Genomic DNA, 21,880 nt, shown 5'->3' on the forward strand with positions numbered 1-21,880 from the left:
TAAAGAGTGATTTTAAGTATATTGAAATTTTTTTTATTTTTTTAAAGTATTTAAATATATTAAAAAAATTGTGAAAAGAAAAATGAAAAAAAAAAAAAAAAAAACACAAAACACAAAAGCGGTAAACATGAGGACTCAATGAATAATGTGTTGGGACGACGACGACGATGACTGATGGTTCAGACAACGAGGAAAACGACGAAGATTTTTTTGGTATACCGCTAGTACTACTAGTACTGTTGGATATTATGACGATAATGTAAAGAGAAAATTGCCAAAAACTCGTACTACATGACATTCTTAAAATGATTAGGGCAGAGGCCAAAAAGCGAACGCCAATAATTTTGCAGAAAATAGCTTGGGATATTAATTTCCATCACTGATTATTTATTAAACCAAGCAAATTAATTACAGTACTGACATTATATACAAAATAGTTCAGAGAGAAATTAAGGAGTAGAAAGGAATCCGAGATCAGGATCCTGCTAACCCTACTACTCTTTTTTATCTGGTTTTTATATATATGGAGGGTAAACCAAACCAAAACATTTATTTATTTATTTATTTTTAAAGAAAAGGACCACAATATAAGTCAGTAATTAGCTTGAAACCTCCTCCAAAAGCTTATACCTTCTCACCTTATTCCTGAACAAAGGCCTGGTGGTGACTCCAATACTGTTTGATAGCTCCTCTGACTTCCTTCTCCTGAGCTTCTCCTCCATACGAGGATTGGTGATGATCCTCTTTCGTGCCGATGGCGACGGCGGTCCTCCCGGGGATCTCTGTTTCTTGATGGGGCCATTGAGTTTTAACTGCGAAGTGCTTCTTTGACCCTTCAGAATTGCAAGACTGTCAACGTTTCCATTCTCTTTGTTGTTCTTGCCCTCATCTTCCCCTTGGTTCTTGTTCGATGATGAAGAGTTGGAGGAGTTCTGTGACTTTTCTTTGGGGTCCTGCTTTTGACTCAGACACCAATTGCAAATCCGATAAGACTCGTCGGCCTTCGGATAGAGATTGCTACAGTACCTGTAAAGATTGAATTGTTAAGAAGAAACACTTAACTTGTTATGAACAATCAGAAATAAAGACAGCGAGGCCACGTAAATGAAATCCAATATATAGTAAAAACATATTAAGATCCAAAAGGCAAAACCAAAAGTAATTAGTTTTTGGTAGGGTACCTGTGCTGCGATCTGAATTCGCAAACTTTGCACTGGAAAAGATCGTGGGAGAAACCATAATCCCCACACATGCAACACTCGAGGCCAGGCTTCGACTCATCAACGTTAGTAGTGTCTTTGTTTGTTGTCATAATATCACTCTTTCATCGATCGAGAGTGCTCAGAGAGAGAGAGAGAGATTATGGGGTGGCTAAAGGCAGACGACCATACAACAAAAAGCCTCGACGGTGTTTTATATATTAAGATAGCGTGAAATTGAATATTTTGGTATCAATTTCGGCGTCGCCGTCACGTGTCAAAAGTAGTATTATAATTTCCAATATATATATAACTTGTTGCCAAATAGAAGAAGAATCCATAATATTTGTGGTTGAGAGTCAGATAAAAACATTCTTCCCAAGTCTCGTCTCTATAAAATTAGATGGCCCAGTAAAAATGTTTTAAATAAAAATGATGGTCACAGAATGTTAGATTACGTACGTTTGATACTCGTTAAAAAAACATATATCATAAAATAAAATAAGCCTAATTTGCCCCCGCAACCACCATGTAAATTTCCAATAAAAAAATGTAATTAATTTTGCCTATATATAAAACAAAGCGACCGAAATACTTAAGCTACAAATTAAGAGATTATACAAAAGTACTAAACATCCAAAGTGACGTAGTTTGATTGTGATAGATTAAATTGTAAAGTTACTTTTATAATAAAATAGATTAAACAGATCACATGAAGTCACATCAGTTTGTGAGTTTACTTTTGTGTAATCTCTTTGTGATTTTTATAATTTTTTTATTACTTTTGTCTACATTTCTTGTGATTTTTATTATTTTTTTAACCAAATAGTGATGGCCGTAAGCAAAAAATAGTTGGCAAGAAAGTAGCATGCATTGCCTTCTGTGAATACGAGGTACTAATGATTCAGATTCACAATTGAAAACCTAATACGACTGTACAATATAGATCATATGGATGGTTGCCAGCCACCTCTGAACTTGTCTCTTACCCTATTTTTTTCCTCAAAAAAGAAACCCAATTAGCTAGCTGATGATGCCTCCGAGTCAAAGGAAGGAAACAAAACGCGTTGCATTAATATATACATATATGTAGCATGCAGCTTATATTATATATTAACCAAGTACTTCATGAGGTGTGATGGTAACATCTTTGATGCCACGTACGTACGTCGACTGGCCTTAAGGAAAAATATGACACAAAACGATGGGGGGCTTGTTTTGAATGAAAATGAGTAGCCATTTTATCATTCAATATCCTTCGTGTACAACTTTGCTTGAACGCAAGCTCTTAATAATATTGCCAGTACATGCACGTTGGATTTATGGTCAAGATATCCCTCATCTGACTCTCTCTATATATTTATTCTATTTAATTTTTAAATTGTGTTACTTCAGTTGTCGGCTAACTTCTCTGTATCTGAATAGATTAAACAACTAATTTTTGATCGGTCTGTATCTGAAGAAAATGACTTGTGGCGTGTATATTGCGTAATCGGGATAGTTGGCTAATCAAAGTTTACCGTGTCGTGTGCAAGGGAAATATATATAATTGATAACTACTCCCTATATATATATATATATATATATAGTTTTTCCGGTTTTTGACATGATAAGCACCAGTTTTCAATTTCAGGAACATTGACTGCATTGGTTTCACTTTGATGTAAATGCTCCTGAGAGTTGAGAAATTGCTCCAACATCGTTGAAACCCAAGTCATTTTGGGATAATCCAATATCACAATTTACCATCTCTCTCTCAACGCTGTAAATTTAGGCTTCGAAATCATCTCTCTCTCTCAACGCCGCTTCAAATATGGACAATCAAATCATCTCAACGCTGCTATTCCACAGAAGTGAAGATAAGATAAGATGAGATGAATTGAAATAAAAATTAAAAGTGAAATAAAATATTGTGAGAATATATTTTTTTAATATTATTTTTGTTTTGAGATTTGAAAAAATTAAATTATTTATTTTATTTTGTGTAAAAATTTAAAAAAATTATAATAATTAAATGAAATGAGATGAGAATAACTACGAAAACAAATTAGGCCTTAGTAATTCTAAAAATGCTCGTCCGTCGGTCACTGTATATGAAAGAGTGAATTAGGGACTAAAGAAAGTTGATTCACAGTTGTCAGATTTGCCTTCACTTTTTATCCCAAGGGATAGTTGATGTAAGATCACTGGTTGTTACTCAATTTCAATCTCTCTGTTCTCAACAATAAATTGGAGTCGACCGACAGAAACTCTCACAGCCATTTATTTATACCTCTACTCGGATCCCAGATTCATTGCAAATTAATGATCAGGTAATACCGTTATACCAAATCCACCCAAATTCAATTGCATCAATACTCATATTTATGTATGTATGCATGTATGTATCTATCATGCATGCATGGATCAGAGCTGACCAATACATTGGCCGACAAGTTGCTTTTACACTTGAATGATTGATTATATGTTTGTTTAAGTTAACACTCAACGACCACTTCTGGTCAGAATCGTGCAGCCAAGACTCTCCAGTCCCTATTGGCAGTTCTCTAATCTAATAGCACGACCTAAGCTATTGATGTGCATTAGGCGATGTACTTCCATGCAGTTATATAAGATAAAGGAAATGTTAAAAAAAAAAATTACATTAGAAATTGATATGTCAAATCATAAAATTATTTTTATTATAAAATAAATCTAATCGTACCAATTAAAGCCACACCAATTTATAGAATAATTTTTTTAATTCTATATAGACCTAAGACCAAGAGAATAAAAAGTCAAGCACAAAAACGACAATAAGCAAGCACCCGTGAAAATGTGTACGAAGTGAGGAATGAGGATCCAGAAAAAGGGGCAGCAAACCCACGCCAGAATATTGCCGGTATTTTGGGCTGTGAACTTGGCGTAATTGATGTGAGAGGGCTTGAGACTTTGAACAACACGCATAAACTCCTAATAGACCATCAGAATAATGACTTCACCTACATTATCATCTTATTATCCTTGACTTTTTTTTTTTATTAGTACCGGTTGTCCAGAATAGTATCTTGCCTAATCCCGAGAACGCACAGGTCCTCGGCAAAAAATTTTTTACAAGTACACCTCGGATAATTTGAGGAGAAAATTCCAGTCCTATTATCCCTAAAGATTGTTTACACCCAGTGAGATTCAAACCTTGAACCTTGGATGGAGCATACCACCAAGACTAAGGTTTTTACCACTTGAGCCAACCCCGGGTTCTTTGACTATTTTTGCACCAAACTCTCTACTCACTCTCTTTTTTACTTCCGTAGCATAGCACCGCTGGCATTTTTACTGATTCAGCTTCCAATGGGGCTTATTATTACAAGGAAATTTTCAGCCATTACCTATCAATAGTTATAGTTGAAGTAGTAGACTCCAAAAAGATCTCTTCAACTATGCTGTGCTACATGTTTTGTTGTGCCAGCATAGAAGCACACATGAAAGAGAGTAGGTAATTCAAACATACCAACTTATTCAACTTTGGTAGTCACGAAATTCTGAATATAGAAGTGAAATATGAGTATTAAACATACTACGTAGGAACACCGTTGCGCTGTAAATGATAAACTCATTGCAGGTGGCAACTGCACCATGTTCTAGAGAATATATTAACAATAAAACACAAATGACGATTTTTGTGCTCTTATTCTGTACAAACAAAAAAGAAAAAGAAAATACAACTATACAAGAAAATTTCAAATATATGTTACCAAATAGAAGGGTAAAGATTTGAGAGAGAGAGAGAGAGAGAGAGAGCAAACAACAGCAGTAATTTATGACAAAGGAACAAAAAAGCTCGAAGCTAACCAGGGATCAAGGCGGCTCAGTCAATTTCAATTTATTTTTGCAGGATGATGTCCTATTACCAACAATGGCTTGCTTATATCTCACGCTTCACAACCTTATACACAATGCAGAAACACCATCATTTAATATACACTTAAAAAGAGTATCTGCCATGAAATAAAAGTAGAAATCAATAATGGTCTGGAATTTAACATCTTCGTTGACAATTCTATAAACCAATCCAAAGCTCTCCAGGGTCCACAATATGGATATCTTGTACATCAACCCGTTGCTTTTGTATCATGATTTCGCACATGAACTATCAGTTTTAAGTTATAGAACATATATGTGTAGCATAAAAGCACCATATTTTGGCGGTTCAAATTTCAAATTCTAATTTACTCGTCACAAGTAAATAACTTCTCCTCCGGAGAATGTACAGATAATTTCTACTGTAAAGTTTTAGATAAAAGTACTAAGAAACAAGCATACAACAAACACGTACAAACAAACAGAGAAAATGGATTACTTACAAGCATGCTTCAAAAGGAACCTGATTAGCTCTGAGTACACTCAAATGGATGAAATGTTCCTTCGGTAAACTCATGCCTCCGGAACCGCTGAAGAAGTTCAAAAGGCCTGCACATTAAAATGTAATTCTTCCAGGTAAATATAACCATAGTAAGTCGTGCGAAGAAGAATGAAATCAACATAAGATAGTCTTTTCAGGGTAATATTGTATGATATCATATGCTCAACACAGGCTTTTGTGGTCTGCATCTTCAAACCTAACACCACCCCCCCCCCCCCCCCCTCTTTCCTCTCTCTTAATGATAAACACATACTGAAACCACATCCTACATATACGCATAGGAAGATGAAGTGACATATTAACCCCAGATCTTGCTATACCACGAATGTGTGAAATGCACTTGAACTCAATCCAAAATAACATGGTGGCATGCGCAAGTGTTCAGGAAGAATAAAATGGTATTGCAAAAACAAAAAAACATGTTAATACTTTTTCAACTAGAAGGATTCTAGAGCCTTACAGGAGAGTTTCACGATTGCGGCATAATTTGCGTTGATTGTTTTCCATGGCAACCAGCACATCAGCAGTTTCTGGTCTTTCTGCTCCACCTGCTACAATAGATGGGACTGGAGCACTTGGAGTCCATATCTAGAACAATGAACCACCAAAATTCAGAAATAATCTGTCTACTCCACCCAAAATACTACTACTGATCACATTTACCTTTATTGTGTTGTCAATCCCACTAGTTGCCACAACAGAATCAAATGGGTGGCACTGGACACAGTTCACAACTATGGGAAGACATGAAAAAAAAAATCAGACAACTTAATTAATTAAAGAGACTACTATAGTCGGTAACTAACTCCATTCATCTTGGAGTGAGGGAAAGCATTACCAGCATCATCTCCAAGAAGCATTTTTATCAGTCTACCGGTTTGCTTTTCCCAGATAAACCATCTACCATCATCACTTCCACTAGCAATATACTCACCTGTAAATCAATAGAAACAGTTAAAAGGGGAGAAAAACTATACGAGTTTGAACATGAAGATGCATGAATCACAGCATACAAGATAACCAATAATTTACACTAAACAAGAAACAAAATCTTCTGTCATATATAGGTTCAAGAAGGACATGGAAATAACCGGTGGAGATATCAACATTAACATTGAATATTAAAAGTTATGCAGTTCAGTAAGTAGACAAGCAATTTCATTAACGGAGAGGGTGTGGAGAGGGAGAGGGGGGGTTAGGCTTTTCACCAATGAAACATTATTTACTTAACATCACCATGGTATCAAAGTGTGACTGTCAATAAGGACTTTGTCCCACTATTAACATTTCAAACTTAACTTGCATGGTATTAACTGATGATAATGACCACAGCAGAAGAAAAGTACCTTTCTGGCCAAGAAAACTGGCCTGTTTTATGTCAGTTCCGACATTGCAGTGGCCAACATATCTCTGCTTCATATCAATTGCTGCCTCAGGCTGCAGTATAAACAAAAACATGAACTAAATGGCCAAAGCAAGATGAATAAAAAAATAATAATTATGTAGCATATGACAACAAAGAGAACATAGGACTTTAAAAATTTTGGTGCAACCAATTAAAAAAAAAAGGCCAGCTCATTTAATGAACCTGTGTCTGTGTATTAGTTGGCAAGTGAAATGGCGAACCTGATAAGGTATCCCGTCATTTTGTGATGATGAAGGTGATCCACATATACCATTTGCACCAGCACTTTCTCTAGATGAATCACCTCTTCGATGAAATCTCACATTTACGCTCCCATGAAGAAAGTTTGATTCAACATCATGTCCTTCATCACCCGATATTGAAGTTTCGAAGTCCAACTCCAATTCCTCATCGTAATCAGAATCTTCTCTTTCAGATCCTGGACCATCTTGAGAAACATCACTATTAACCTCTGATCGGTAGAGTATATCACTTAACGAGAGTATTCTTCCACCTCGTGATTCAGACCTTGGCATTCCCTCATTTGCCTTATTTTTTTCAGCTTCAACTAGTTATGTAATCATGCAGTTAGATTTACGTAAACCATGAAACTTTATTCTAAAAATATCCCTCAATGGTACTTATATAATTCAAGTCAAACAAAAAATATGCTCAACATCTTACCAACAACAGAAGAACCTAAAAGGAAACGTCTTTATTGTAGTAGTGTTTACGTATTATCACACATGATGGTTGAGCTTGGGTTAATTATCCTTGTAATAAAATTAACATCAATGGCCTCCATAGAACCACGATAGACGTACAAGCAACTTTAGTCATGAGTTAGCAGACATAAAGCAACCTGTCCTTACATGATGATCTGAACTTAAAAAGAAAAGGGGCATGTCATCTTTGAAACACTTTCCAAGAGCTGCATTGAGCTCAGGTTCTTGTATATACAAAAACTAACATGTGGGGAGGAAGTCTCTGGACTATCATATTGCATATTCATGACACGTGCTTCCCATGTTTATTAAAACTTACAAAGAAAATTACTAGTTTTGATGATCAGAAACCTCACCAAAGGATATATATACAAATCCTGTCAGTAGTTTTAAATTTGATTGAAAGGTTTTTGGATAGGGGTTTATATGGATATTGCATGGTTTCGTTTCACTGCCAACTTGGCACGATCAGTTTTTTCTGTGCACTAGGGACTTGTTATATTGTAATAATTTCCTAAGCACATCGGTACAAGTTAAAATGCACTGTAATGCTAAAAATCTTCAAGTTTGCTTAAAGCTGGAAAGTTACCTCGCTTTAAGTAGCCAGGGAGAAAAAAGATAGTGCTTTTATCAAGATGAGGGGATTGCTTTGAGAAAAAAAAAATATTAGTGCATACTGATCAAAAAGATTTCAAAACTGATAAAAAAAAGTTCAATATATGGGAAACGAAACCGAGATGTCAGAATTTATTGGTCCTATTCTTATCAAAAGAAAACAGTTCAATTTGTTATATGCAATTGCTACAACATATTCTATCCTTGCTTTGCACGAGGGCCTGTGCACCCCCCAGGATTAGTCGGGACGCTGTTCTCGGACACCTAGTGCCAATAAATATATATATATATATATATATATATTTTAAGGACATGGCATACTATACTATGATATGATAGAAGTACCACATGTCTATACCCAATAACTATCTTATAATCAGTTTTAACTTGCATTATCAGTACACTACCAAAAAAAGACTATTACCCTATTTGCAGGACAATAGGCATAAAGTGTTAGACAAGGATAAAATGAAATTAAGTTTTTTATGCTATGGTAATACTAGTAAAAATGTATTGAAACACATTTTTTTTATATAAGTAATAAAAAAAATGTGTTTCAATACATTTTTAACGGTGACTAATGTGATGCACGAACTACTAATAATAAATGTAGAAGACATAGCATGGAAGAAACCTGAGGCAAGATCCCTTTTGACATTCTCCACTCTTTCTGCCACTTCAGAATCTAATGGGGCCAAAAATTGAGCTGCCTTTGCGAAGTCAAGAGCATCTTTATGTTTGCCTAACTGCAAGAAACTAAGAGTTAGGAAGTAAAAATAATTCCCTAAACAACTAAAGAGGCAGATTCAGTCATTTCACATTCTGTGTATACTTCCTGTGTACTTGGGCTATGCCATTTACAATCTATAAAGTTTTACTTATATAAAAATAAAAATAAATAAAATATAAAAATATAAAAATATAAAAAAATCACATGCCTAGAAGACAAGGTGTATTCTCTCAGGACCACAGTCCACCATAAAACTCAAAACCAAAATTTCATTTATGGCTTACCTAGACCAAAAGAATGCTATGAATTTGGATGCTCTATACTATAAATATCAATGATTCTTATGAAAACTAAGACTATAATTAACAGTGTGAAATTTTAAACCCTCGAGCTGCAAATAGCATTCAAAAGCTTGCATACAATTTATATGCAATGACCTAGCTTTGCAAGATCTTCACTACAAATAATTTTGACTCATGCTGCTCTGGTAACTGAAAACACCTACTTTTAAATGTAATGATTTGTGATATATATTGGAAAATATAGCATCGAAAGACAAACAGATGGGATTTAATGAACTGTGGCCAATCTGGAGCAACAAATAGGCAAGCATTCAGGTCAAAGGAATTGCTTGGGCACCTAGAACAATATGCTTTGATCATACAGTCAGTTGCAGCAAGTACTTAAAATTACCTGTGATAAAGCTTCAGACATATGATAAAGTGCTTGAAAAGAGGAATTATCGATCCTCCGAGCATTGTAGCAATCTCTTATAGCCATATGAGCATCATTTTTCCACTTCCGCTGGAGAAGGAGAAAAAACAGATGATATACAGGTATTTATGAAATGAATGTGACTGAACTTCCAACCAAGTAACATATTAAATAACCTTGAGCAATAGAGCAGCACGTAAACAAAGACATTCATGCTTTAGCTTGGGCCCAATGTTATGACCATATCCATCCAAAACCTCATTGCATGCCTCAATTCCATAGAAATAATTTGTCGCCTCCTCTAATGTTTTTTCTGCAATTTGAATTAGTTTCCTGCACTTGTCAAGCTGAAACAACCATGTCAGACAAGCTAAAACATAATCAGCACAATAGACACTTTTCTTTTCTTTTTTCTCCATTACTAAATTGAAAGACATATATATATACAAAGAGCAGTAACACAATATTCAAATAACTAAAAAATAAGTAAAAACACAGACCAATGCAGCAAAATTGCTTTTTCTGTGAAGACAGCTTGAGAAGACATTGGATACTGCTGGCCGCAATTCTACCCCATTGAGGATTGGAGTGAAACTCATCAGCTTCGAAACATCTCCTGAAGTATATTGCATAGCACTCCTGCCAGCTGTGAATTCAAAAATAACATATAACCTTTAAACTTTGCTAACTTGACATTAAAAACTACAGGAGAAAAAGAATACTAAAAACAATGATGTTACAACTATGAATACATCATTATGCACATATAAACTACAACACATTCAAATCCTAGACCACAACTTAGGATTGCACTTAGTCGACCAAACCGACGCCCATTTTACATCAACAGATAAGTGCTGAGTCACATTTAGGGTAACACTCATGTGAAGCAGGTGCTATCGTTTGGGTTTTCGGTCCAAAACTTTAAAATCTTTCAGGAAATTCAAAACGGCCAGTAATGAAAGGATTGAAGCCAGTAAGTTTCAGATTCCAATGCCTAAAACTGTATCCATGCAAAAAGGTTTACAAACATAAAAAAGTATACCTATATACCCACTTTTTCTTTCAAAAATAACAGTAAGTTTCTAAAAAGAAGAAAGCTCAAAGCACAAGACGTGTGTTAAAATTAATCTTCAAATAATATAAATATCCCACACTCCCTTGAGCATAAACAAATAAATACACAAGGATGTTGAGTCAGGAAAGCAAAATAGAAAATGCTAACTAGGTGCTTCTCATGCATACTCCTTGTGTACTTGGGCTTTTCCTATTTCTATGAATAATACTTCTTGATTACCTATAAAAAAAAATAAAAAATAAAAATAAAAAGCAATATACAAATGTAATTCATGAATTGGCAAAATGATATGTTCTTGTATAAAAAGAAATATTTAAAAAGTGAAAAGCAAGGTTCTTGAACACTTCCACAATTTTATTTATTACAGTACCCTATTTTTTTTATAAGTACTTACAGTACCTTTTCAAACCAAACAAGACCAAGTTGAAGATTTCAAGCTCTTAGACATAACTGCCTTTTTTATGTATTAATGATCAAAGACATATCTTAAGAATTTATCACAATATATGATTATCAGTACAACAATAAGGTGCAAGATTAAGCATGTTTACGTTTCAGGCACACTGTTTCTGTCCCTGCATTTTTTTGTGGATACCTAAATAACATAATTGAACGTTGTTTGGGGCAAGGGGATGGGGGGAGGCTTCCCACAATAAAAGGCAGTAAACGATAAATATCACTTAATCAAACGATTCAATGGCATAGGAGCTAAGCATTTTAAGACGAAGCATACCATTATTTACATCCATCAGGTACACATGCTCTCCACTGTAACTAAGGAGAACCTCTTCTCCATTTGGACTAAACGTAACATGAGTGAGGTGCAAGCTTGGAAATCCCTGGAAAAAATGGGAAAAAAGTAATTTACAAAACAAAACTATGCTAACTATAATGGTATACTAAATAAAAGTAGCTCTGAGTCTTATATGATGGCTTATTTATGAAACAAAGCAAAAAAAATGTACAGAAAATATATTTTTAAATTAAGAAAAGAAAAGAAGAAGATAAAATTAAGTAGATTAAAAAGTGAGTATAATAGGATTCTAGCAAGGCTCTGAAGGCTCTCCAAGCTTATGTGGCTTAAAACTAATGGTTTTGTAGACAGGGTCAGACAATGGTGGACTTCCTATAGTTTCCAAGGCTCTCCAAGCTTCATTATAGCAAAAAAGTTGAAAGCGCTGAAACAGGACCTGAAGCAATGGAATGAACAAGTTTTTGGCAATGTGTTTCAGCAGAAGCGCTCCTTTATGGAGGAACTACAGGGTCTGGAAGGCGAGGAGGAGGAGGTCAGAACCCTTTCAGAACTTGATAAAATTCACAAGAATCAAGTAGTTGCTGATCTTGAAATGGTTACTTTGATGGAGGAGATTTCCTGGAGACAAATCAATGGCACTTTGGCTTAAGGAGGGGGACAAATGCACGAAATTCTTCCATAGAATGGCTAACTCTCACAGGAGGAACAATGCTATTGATCTACTGATGGTAGATGGGATAGTTTCTTCGGATCAGATAGTAATCAAAAACCACATTGAACAGTACTATCAACAACTTTTAACTGAAGAGCACAATTGGAGACCGAGAGTGGATGGTTTGTCTTTTTCAACATTAGACCAGCAGAGTGCAAATGGTTAGAAAGGCCATTTATAGAAGAGGAAGTGGGCAATGTTATCAGAGGTATAGCAAGTGATAAGGCTCCGGTCCGGATGGGTTTACTTTGGGTTTCGATCAAGTTTGTTGGGAGGTGGTCAAGGAAGATATCATGCAAGTCTTTCATGAATTTCATTCTAATGCTAGATTTGAAAAGAGTCTCAATGCCACCTTTTTAGCCCTCATTCCTAAAAAGGTGGGGTCTGGGGATATGAGAGACTATCGCCCCATTAGTCTTGTGAATGAGATGTACAAGATTCTTTCCAAAGTGTTAGCAAATAGATTAAGCTCGGTGGTAGAAAAACTAATCTCGAAGCCGCAAATGTTTTTGTCAAAAGTAGACAAATCATTGACTCGGTACTTATCGCAAATGAAGTCTTGAATGGTAGATTGAATTCTAGAGAACCCGGGCTACTTTGCAAGTTAGACATGGAGAAAGCATATGATCGTGTCAACTGGAGTTTCCTTCTTTACCTTCTTGGAAGACGTGGTTTTGGGGGCAAACGGCAGAAATTGGTAGAATTTTGCATCTCTTCAGCTCGTTTCTCTATCTTGGTAAATGGATCACCGGTGGGTTTCTTCAACTCTTCTCGTGGCCTGAGACAGGGAGATCCGCTTTCTCCTCTTCTTTTCTTATTTGTCATGGAAGCTCTTAGCAAGATAATTGAGGGCCTGGTGGGCGGTGGGTTACTCCATGGTTTTTTGGTGGGGAATGGCGGTCTCAACATTTCTCACTTGTTATTTGCTGATGACAAGCTTATCTTTTGTGGTGCACACCTTGGACAAGTCCAAGCCTTGAGGACGGTTCTCCTTTGTTTTGCTATTGTGTCAGGTTTGAGCATCAACCTTGCAAAGTCGAAAATAGTGCCAGTGGGGGTTGTCCCCGATGTGGAGATTTTAGCTACTACCTTGAGATGCAAGATATCTTCGCTTCCTATGAAGTATCTTGGCTTACCGTTGGGTGCTTCATTTAAATCTGAAAGGATTTGGAATGATGTAGTCGAAAGGGTGGGACGCAGGTTGGCAGCTTGGAAGAGACTTTACTTGTCGAAAGGCGGTAGGTTGACTTTGATTAAAAGCACTCTTTCAAACTTACCCACTTATTTTCTTTCTTTGTTCCCGCTTCCCACTAAGGTGGCTAACCGCATTGAGAAGCTACAAAGAGATTTCTTATGGAGTGGATTGAGGGATAAGTTCAAATTCCACCTAGTTAATTGGTCAACAGTTTGTACCCCAACTTCTGGGTGAGGGTTAGGGATTCGCCACTTGATGAAATTCAATCAAACTCTTTTGGGTAAGTGGTTGTGGAGGTACCAAAATGAAAAAGAGATCTTATGGAAGTATGTTATAGACTCACAGTTTTGGGAAGCTTGCAGAGGATGGTGCTCGAATGAGGTACGAGGCACTCATGGAGTGGGTTTGTGGAAAAATATTATAAGCCTTTGGGGGACCTTCCTAGGACATGAACATTTTATTATAGGTGATGGTTCGCGTGTCCCTTTTTGGTTTGATATATAGTGTGGTAACTTTTGTCTACGAGATACCTTCTCTGCCATCTTTGCACTTACTAGAGTAAAGGAGGCATCGATTGCCGAACTTCTGGTCATTTCAAATGGCACCCCTCAATGGAATATTGACTTCATTAGGGCAGCCCATGATTGAGAGTTGGAGTCTATTACAGAGTTCTTTGCGACATTATATTCCGCAAGTATTCCAGGGGGCACCAAAGACAAGATGCTTTGGAATCATTCTAAGAAAGGTATTTTCTCTGTCAATTCCTTTTATCAAAAGCACACGAACTCCAGATTGTCTATGTTCCCGTGGAAGAGCATATAGAAGACGAAAGTTCCCTCAAAAGCAGCTTTCTTTGTCTGGACAAGATTCTCACTACAGATAATTTGAGGAAACGATAGGTTATTGTCCTAGATTGGTGTTGCATGTGTAAGAAGCATGGGGATTCAGTTGATCATCTGCTTTTACACTACGAGGTGGCCAAGATTATATGGGATGATTTTTTCTCAAGAGTCAGATTGTCTTGGGTTATGCTTTGTAGATTGGTGGATTTCCTCGCAAGCTAGAGAGGACTATACGGCGATTCTCAGGTAGTGGCAATTTGGAGATTGGTCTCAATATGCTTGTGTTGGTATATTTGGGGGGAGAGAAATGCTCGATGTTTCGATGATAAAGAGAGAACATTGGATGAGCTTAAAGTTTTCCTCTTTAAGTCATTGTTCTTATGGGCGGGGGCTATAGTTTGTAATGGTCTTAGTGTTCATGACTTTCTTCTTTCTATTGTAACCTCTAACTAGGCCTTTTTTTTCATGTATACTTCCTGTGTACCTGGGATTTGCCTATTTCTATGAATACAAAATCTTTAATTACCTATAAAAAAAAAAATAAGGATTCTAACAAAGTATGTAAAGATTGACTAACTAATACCAAAACAAAATCCACTAAACAAGCCCAACCCATATGTGGTAATAAACATTCAATTTTTTCATCAAAATGCTTTTTGTTCTCATCTACAAGCCCGAAGAAGAAAAAAACCCCAACTCAAAAAAGAGAGAGAGCTAATTAACATCTCCACTAAACACTGAAACATCTACATGAATCAACATCTAATGAAGAAATCTATTTGGCAAAACGTTTTTGTAAAAGAATCGTTATCACAAAGAGAATAAAAGTGCAAAATGAAAATCTTAAAGCATCCTAGATTACTTTTCTTATGGATAATAGTGCAGAAATAGTTGCAACAAGGAGGTGGCAGCATCCTTTTATCAACTAGTAGCAAACACCAATGCCGCAATTATTTTTAGCACCAGGAACAATATGATGCAAGTATTGGAGGGGTACATCAGATTTTAGCAGTCTGGAAGACGATTCCTATGTGTATCATGTGGTGTCTATGGTAGGAACATAATGCACGGACGTTTAAGGATAGGGAGAGATTGCTAGAGGAACTTATAGCTATATGTTATACCACATTATATACTTGGTCCTATGCTGTTGATTTCAATGGCATGGCCCTTCATGATTTTCTTGTTTCCCTTGCACCCTCCTAGTCAGGGTTGCTTTTGTATATACTGGGCTAGGCCTATTCTTGGAGTAATATACCTTGTTTACTTATAAAAAAAAACAATATGATGCAAGACTAATCAGAAAGAACTCTTAAACTCACATAGTCAGAGAGATGCATTGGGCAGAAGTAGTTAACACAAGGAGGAGGTGACATCCTTTTCCGACAGGAGGTCAGTGGAGGCAGCATCCTTCTATCATATAAACGTGCAAATGCATCACTGCAAAAACACATAGCAATCAGAAATCTGTTAGAAGAGGAATCGTGGGAAAATTTTAACATGCAAATTAGAATTCAGCAACAATAAATACCTCCCACCAACAAGGAGCAAATGAGGCCTAGTGGAACTGATATCACAAGATTTTAGAGATAAGACTTGTTTAGGAGGATCGGACAATGACCTTTTTGCTCCACACCGCAAGTCAAGCTGCCATCAAGTTTAAATGGGAAAAGCAATGATTTGCTAGGCATTAAATTGGGGGACACCAAGTCCATACAGAAAGCACCTCAAAGTCATGAATGAAAAAGATTTGTAAGTTGACAAAACCAGAAGCATATTTTTGGTGCCAATGTGTACACCTACTCACACAAGCCAAAAATAAAGGTAGCTGCCCATCAAAAATAAAGGCAACTGCAACGTGGATAAATGCCTATTGTATCAAGGATCAAGTTGGTGGCCATGGGAATACTAAGCAAGGTCTCTCAAATTGGTTCCCAAGAAGATCCCTCCCATTCTTGGTTTCATGAAAACTTGCACAATAAAATAACTCTGCAATATTTGAAGTTCATTTCAGAGTACCGTGATAGAAGTAAACAAGAGGGGGCTGTGTAATCACTTGAACTTCAGAAAGCAGAACTTCATAGGGATCCAGATTTCTTAGCAATAGCACAATTTCACAAAAGCCAAAGTGCATTTAGGTCACGATCAAGAGAAAAATCCTACTCAAATGGCCGACAACATGTCAACAACTATGTAATATTTATTCCAACCAGAGTATTAATATGGGCAAGAATGAAAGGTATACACATAACTAAAAGCAACAGTTCCACAAGATAATAGGATAGAGCCAACACTTGCAATATGGAAAGTAAGCTCTATATCAAGCATGAAGCAATAACCAGAAATGTCGAGGGTTCAGTTAGTCAGATGAACACCCCTTGCTACAATAGGCTACTATGAAATCTTTTAAGTGACATTTGTGAAACTCAGTTCTCAACAAAGGCAATTGGAGATGTCATGATGTTTTCTGTAATAAAAGATGAATGTGCAAACATAACTGTATAGGTCACATACTAGAATATTGCGACATTCTTGACGAGAAGATCCGGCCGGAGGACAAGATGTGCCCTCTCGAAAGTCATGCTGCCTCAAAGTCCCATCTTCACTAGCACTCCATATCACGTTGGGGTTTCCAGCCTCAACCTTCAACCAAAAAAGGCTGGCAGAAGTTATTAGAAGCAAAGGAAAGCAACTCACTGTTAATATTCACCACTATAAATACTTGTAAAAAAACATTCACCACTATAAAAATCGCAACCGCTTCAAAAAAACTCTCTTTACAATGATTTCCAACAAATATCTTACAGCTAATTTTTTAACTCTTTTTGTGTGACACTGATATGTTGCAGTTGGAGAAACATCATCAGGTCCTCTCCCACTTAAGCGAGACAAATTAAATAACCGCACCTGCAAAAAAAATCAGTAAGTGCAATTCACCAGCAAAATCTGACAGCACACAAACAGAACCCGCCTATAAACATATAAAATGATTTGAAAATTACTTCTGCATCACCAGCTCCAGAGGCCACAAGCTCATCAGAGGTTTCAGGCACAAACTTTGTACAGAATATGTTTGCAGAATGCCCAGTCTCTATAGAATGCAAAAGACTCCGACTGGAATTGCTCCAAATATTAAGCTGCATGGAAACAGAGCATCAATAATTTCATGAAAAAATTATGTGTACACAAGCATTGGAGAAAGGGTGTAGAAAAACTGGCATCCCCAGCTGATGAGTCGATCAGCTCATTATCACTCTTTAATTTATTTGAACAAAAACACCCATAAATTCATAGTTTTAAGTTCAAAGATAAGGTCACGCAAGTCATAAAACTCGCATTTTCCTCACCCTCCCTCGTATCCACTAGAGTTTACAGCAATGCAATAATAACATAAGGGCTCTCCTCTACCCACCCCAAGCCACTCTGTTCTTTCAGTCTTTCTCAGCTGACCTCTTGAATCTGCTAAACTTCAAACAAAAGAAAAGAACCCAAGGAGCAAGAGGATACTATTAAAGTAGTATGTAGAACAAGGACAAGCATTAAAATTTTGACACGTGCGAGTGTGTGTCTCCATCGCAGGTTACATCTCAAAAACAGTTCCAAATGTATTCCATGCCATACTTTTTTTGATGATTAATAAAATTTATTGATCCTCATAATTAGGCATAGCCCATATTCCATGCCATACTTAGAAGGTGAATTAACACTGGGCATACCATTTATTCTGGCCAAAGTAGATAATAAAATATTAGAACTCTAGAAATTCACTTCACCAGCCAGATAAGTCACAGAGCAGGAAGAGAGAAGATAAAAAGGCATACTTAAGAGGAATGAAAACTCCCCAGGGGAAAGTGTTGGACATTAAAAAAAATTATAAATACCAAGGCACTGATTGCCCTAAAATTTTGTAGGGTAGACTAAAAGTACATCTAATTGCACATAGTCCAACGTAATATCGACTGACTGTTTTACTTGTCAATTGAGAAATAGTCTTAGCAACAATAACATCATGGAACAAAGATTGTAGCAAACTTATTTTTATCAATCGTAGGTGTGAGCCCATTGGTGGCTAGAAAGGAGGGGAACACAAACAAACACATGTGCAAGCAAGCACAGGCACACACGCAGAGGAAGACATCCTGACAAAGTATCAATACAACAATGTAGAAATTTAGGAACCATAATTACACATGGAATAAGATCACACTCTTGAAAATGAAATATTCTCATGCATAGCACATCTCAACACATGCTACTCACATCAAGATTATTAAAAATATTAACATAGTGTAATGTAGCCTAAGAGAAACACAATTTTACCTATTATCAACCAATAGAGTAAGTTTCAAATTACAAATATAAAAGCATCATACCCTTGTGTCATCTGATCCCGATATCAAAAGTGAACCCTTGGCATTCCAAGCCACAGCATTAACACAACCTTGATGCCCCTATGAGACAGACAGAAAGGAAGGAAGAGGTGACAACTAGTTATTATTTAATATTTGGTAGAAACAAAGACTCCAAACACTAGATAACACAGAATAATAAAAGTGTCATGGATCCTTAGCATGACTCACTATGTTGGTAATCGCTATCCTAGGGTCTGAGAATTCATAAATTAGCAAGGGCTTTCACATGAAAAATCTACTGGAATCCTTAAGAAGAAAATGATTTGGAGTTGGCCTAATTTTGGTGTTTCAATATAAAGTAATATTTTAAGCTGCCTTAAACTTTCACATTGTTATGGCTCTGGCCCTACATTGTGTTTGAACAATGGGACTCAATTGCCAAGAATTTGGATGTGGGACCTTTAGAATCTATTGCATACTTTGCAAGGATCATAAAGAAAAGTAAGAAATTCAGGTTCAAATTAATAGATGACAAGGAAAAAAATACAAAAGAAACGATGTGAATAAGGCTGTATAAACCATGATCACTGCATCACTCAATGAAAACATTACATACTAAATATCTTACTAACCTCCATTACTTTTTCAAGGGAGAGCCTCCGTATAAATGATGAGTGCATCTGTAAACTGTGATTAACAACCTATATAGAGACCAAAATATTCTCTTAGACCTTCAGAAAAGCGGAAACCCTTTATCAAATAATAATTGCAAACCAATCTTAATTAAAATAAATGCCCAAAGTGGAAATATGGCATAAATCATGAACTTTCTTTGATATTCCTTAAATTTAAAAAAGATGGCAAGTCAAGGAAGATAGTACATACAAAAGCATAAAAGCCAGAGATCATTACACAGAAAAAATAAAAAAAAGTCCACAAATTTATCTCTCTAAAATAAATTTTTGTGATAAATCTAAAGACGCATTGATATGGATTTCATCACTAGAATTTATTGGAAAAACCATTAAGAGATTAATTTATGTATAAAAATCCTTTCTTCCTTTCTTTATCTTCTAAAAAGTCTGATCAAATATGTTTAACACCAAATGTCGCAAAAGCTTAAGTTGATGGGAAGAGATTAATTAAATGATTAAATGTATATACTAATTCCCTTCACTTGTGGGTCAAACTCTATATTATTAAATTGTCCCAGTACATAGAATATTTAATTGAAATGGGGGATAAAGTGTGGAGTCAAGGTTCAAACTCAGGAGTTTTGCTTTGAGATCATGTTAAATCACTAATTGTCTCAAAAAATTAAGTTAATGAGAATTGGTGAATTTAATCATTTGATTTATGTTCTAACAAAATATAAGGAAAATATCACGTTAGGCAATACAATAAAGTGTGTTCAAACCTTCACCAGCGTAAAACACATCAGTGACCAACTCTCAACCCAAAACACACGAAATTGGTTGCACCATCGTATTCTAGATGGTCTTAAGAGGAGTATAGCTGCCCTAGAAACGATAACTTTAGTGCAAAATGAACAGCACTAGTATGTTTTTCCCTCATCTTGTTTCGAATTTTTGCAAGAAGTAAAATTCTCTCTGACCGGTAAAATTCAGCAGGGGCATTTCAAGCACCACTAGAGGTACTAAAAGTGGAAAATCTCTCATCTTTGGATTGTTAAAACGAGTACCGAATATATATATATATATATATATATATATATATATATAAAGATACTGTAAGTAAAAAAAAAAAAAAAGACTTGTGTTTATTAAAACGGGTACCAAATTTTTTTCTAGCACTCAATCATGACCATACCCACATTACGAGGTCGCAAAAGGACTGGTGTTTCAAACACGTCGTTTAAAAAGATGCGAGTTGCTCCCTTAAATATGATGATTGATGACTAATCTATTGTCCCGGAAATTCATCTTAATTGTGTAAAACACTTCCAAACAGATGAAGAACTGGAAGGATCCATAAGCACCTTACAACGCAATGAAAATCTTTAAAAAATCCCATCACAGATGAACAAGTTTTTCAAATTCAATCACTTCTTCGGCCCATGAGAAACTAAACCCTTCAGTCTTTTTCACAACAAAACTATATCAAACCCCACGCAGCGCTAATTGGTACGAAGATTCAAAAGCAAAAAGTCAAAATCGAATTCGATCGACGGAAAAAAAAAAAAAAATCAACGATTTGGTAAAATTATATGAGAAAAAAAAGTACTTGGCGAGCGTCAAAGCGACGAGTCTCAAGCAATTCGGAGATGTTTCTGTCGCGAAAACCGAACGACTCCATTGAAGTAGCACTGGAAAACCCTAACGGAATCGAGTCCGACAACCGCTGTAATCAGCTCCTGGAGAAGAAGGCGGTTCCGAACCTTTTACAGGTATGTGTATACGTATTTTCTTTTCTTTTTCTTTTCTTTACTTATTTTCCGGGCATCCTAAATTCCTAATAAACTATGAAACACCATTTTATAGCTCATTAGTCTGTCGTAGTACACACGGAATTGGTCTAAGTAAAATAAGATGAGATGATTTTAGATAAATTAAATAAAATATTATAAAAATATTATTTTTAAATATTATTATTATTATTTTGAGATTTAAAAAAATTTAATTATTTATTATATTTTATATAAAAATTTAAAAAAATTATAATGATGAGATGAACTAAAGTAATATTATTTTGCAATATATGCTAATAATGCAGTGGATCTCACTATACTTTCCTCTTTATCTTTCTCACTAAACAAACATTTTAATGAATGTTTATCCACATCTACTCATATTCAAGGTTGATAATTGTAACGTTTTAGGGGATGCCAACGTCACCAAGGGTTTATATTTCAAAATAATTAGTCACTCATCAATCAATATGAGTATCACAATATTTCATTAAATTTTCAACCACGTCGGGCTATTTTATCGTAGGTGATATGGCTTAAGTTTCGCACTCTAAATTGGATATACTCTAATACTATTTATAACGAACTAAAAGAAACACAATTCTCATATAACTAATCAATAATGTAATTGTAACTTTATTGAAATCATTATTTTTAAAAAAAAGAAACAAAAATTTCTCTCTTAAAGTATATACAAAGTATACACTAATCAGTATTAGAGTATACACT

General features: G+C 35.7%; 2 protein-coding genes across 3 annotated transcripts; both read right to left on the reverse strand.

The window, feature by feature from the left end:
• Window positions 1–367: 367 nt before the first annotated feature.
• Window positions 368–1,396, reverse strand: LOC121263146. Its single transcript, XM_041165955.1, has 2 exons — window positions 1,182–1,396; window positions 368–1,026 (listed from the first exon to the last, which is right to left on the reverse strand). Exons 1-2 carry the CDS (start codon window positions 1,310–1,312, stop codon window positions 600–602), a joined length of 558 nt encoding a protein of 185 aa, XP_041021889.1. The 5' UTR covers window positions 1,313–1,396; the 3' UTR covers window positions 368–599.
• A 3,313-nt stretch (window positions 1,397–4,709) lies between these two features.
• Window positions 4,710–21,206, reverse strand: LOC121262851 (protein ALTERED SEED GERMINATION 2). Of its 2 annotated transcripts, none has more exons than XM_041165509.1 (20): window positions 20,968–21,206; window positions 19,356–19,424; window positions 18,745–18,822; window positions 17,374–17,508; window positions 17,177–17,278; window positions 16,886–17,014; window positions 15,903–16,018; window positions 15,694–15,811; window positions 11,602–11,707; window positions 10,291–10,436; window positions 9,967–10,137; window positions 9,770–9,880; window positions 8,981–9,092; window positions 7,228–7,574; window positions 6,948–7,038; window positions 6,440–6,535; window positions 6,265–6,335; window positions 6,062–6,189; window positions 5,543–5,648; window positions 4,710–5,176 (listed from the first exon to the last, which is right to left on the reverse strand). In XM_041165509.1, the coding sequence occupies exons 1-19, from the start codon at window positions 21,037–21,039 to the stop codon at window positions 5,567–5,569; spliced, it is 2,280 nt and encodes a 759-aa protein (XP_041021443.1). In that variant the 5' UTR covers window positions 21,040–21,206; the 3' UTR covers window positions 4,710–5,176; window positions 5,543–5,566. The 2 variants fall into 2 exon arrangements, with proteins under 2 accessions (XP_041021443.1, XP_041021441.1); XM_041165507.1 differs by having other exon boundaries at window positions 4,710–5,124; window positions 20,968–21,205.
• Window positions 21,207–21,880: the final 674 nt, after the last annotated feature.

This window comes from Juglans microcarpa x Juglans regia, chromosome 4S (genome assembly GCF_004785595.1).
Source record: "Juglans microcarpa x Juglans regia isolate MS1-56 chromosome 4S, Jm3101_v1.0, whole genome shotgun sequence".
Lineage (NCBI taxonomy): Eukaryota > Viridiplantae > Streptophyta > Magnoliopsida > Fagales > Juglandaceae > Juglans > Juglans microcarpa x Juglans regia.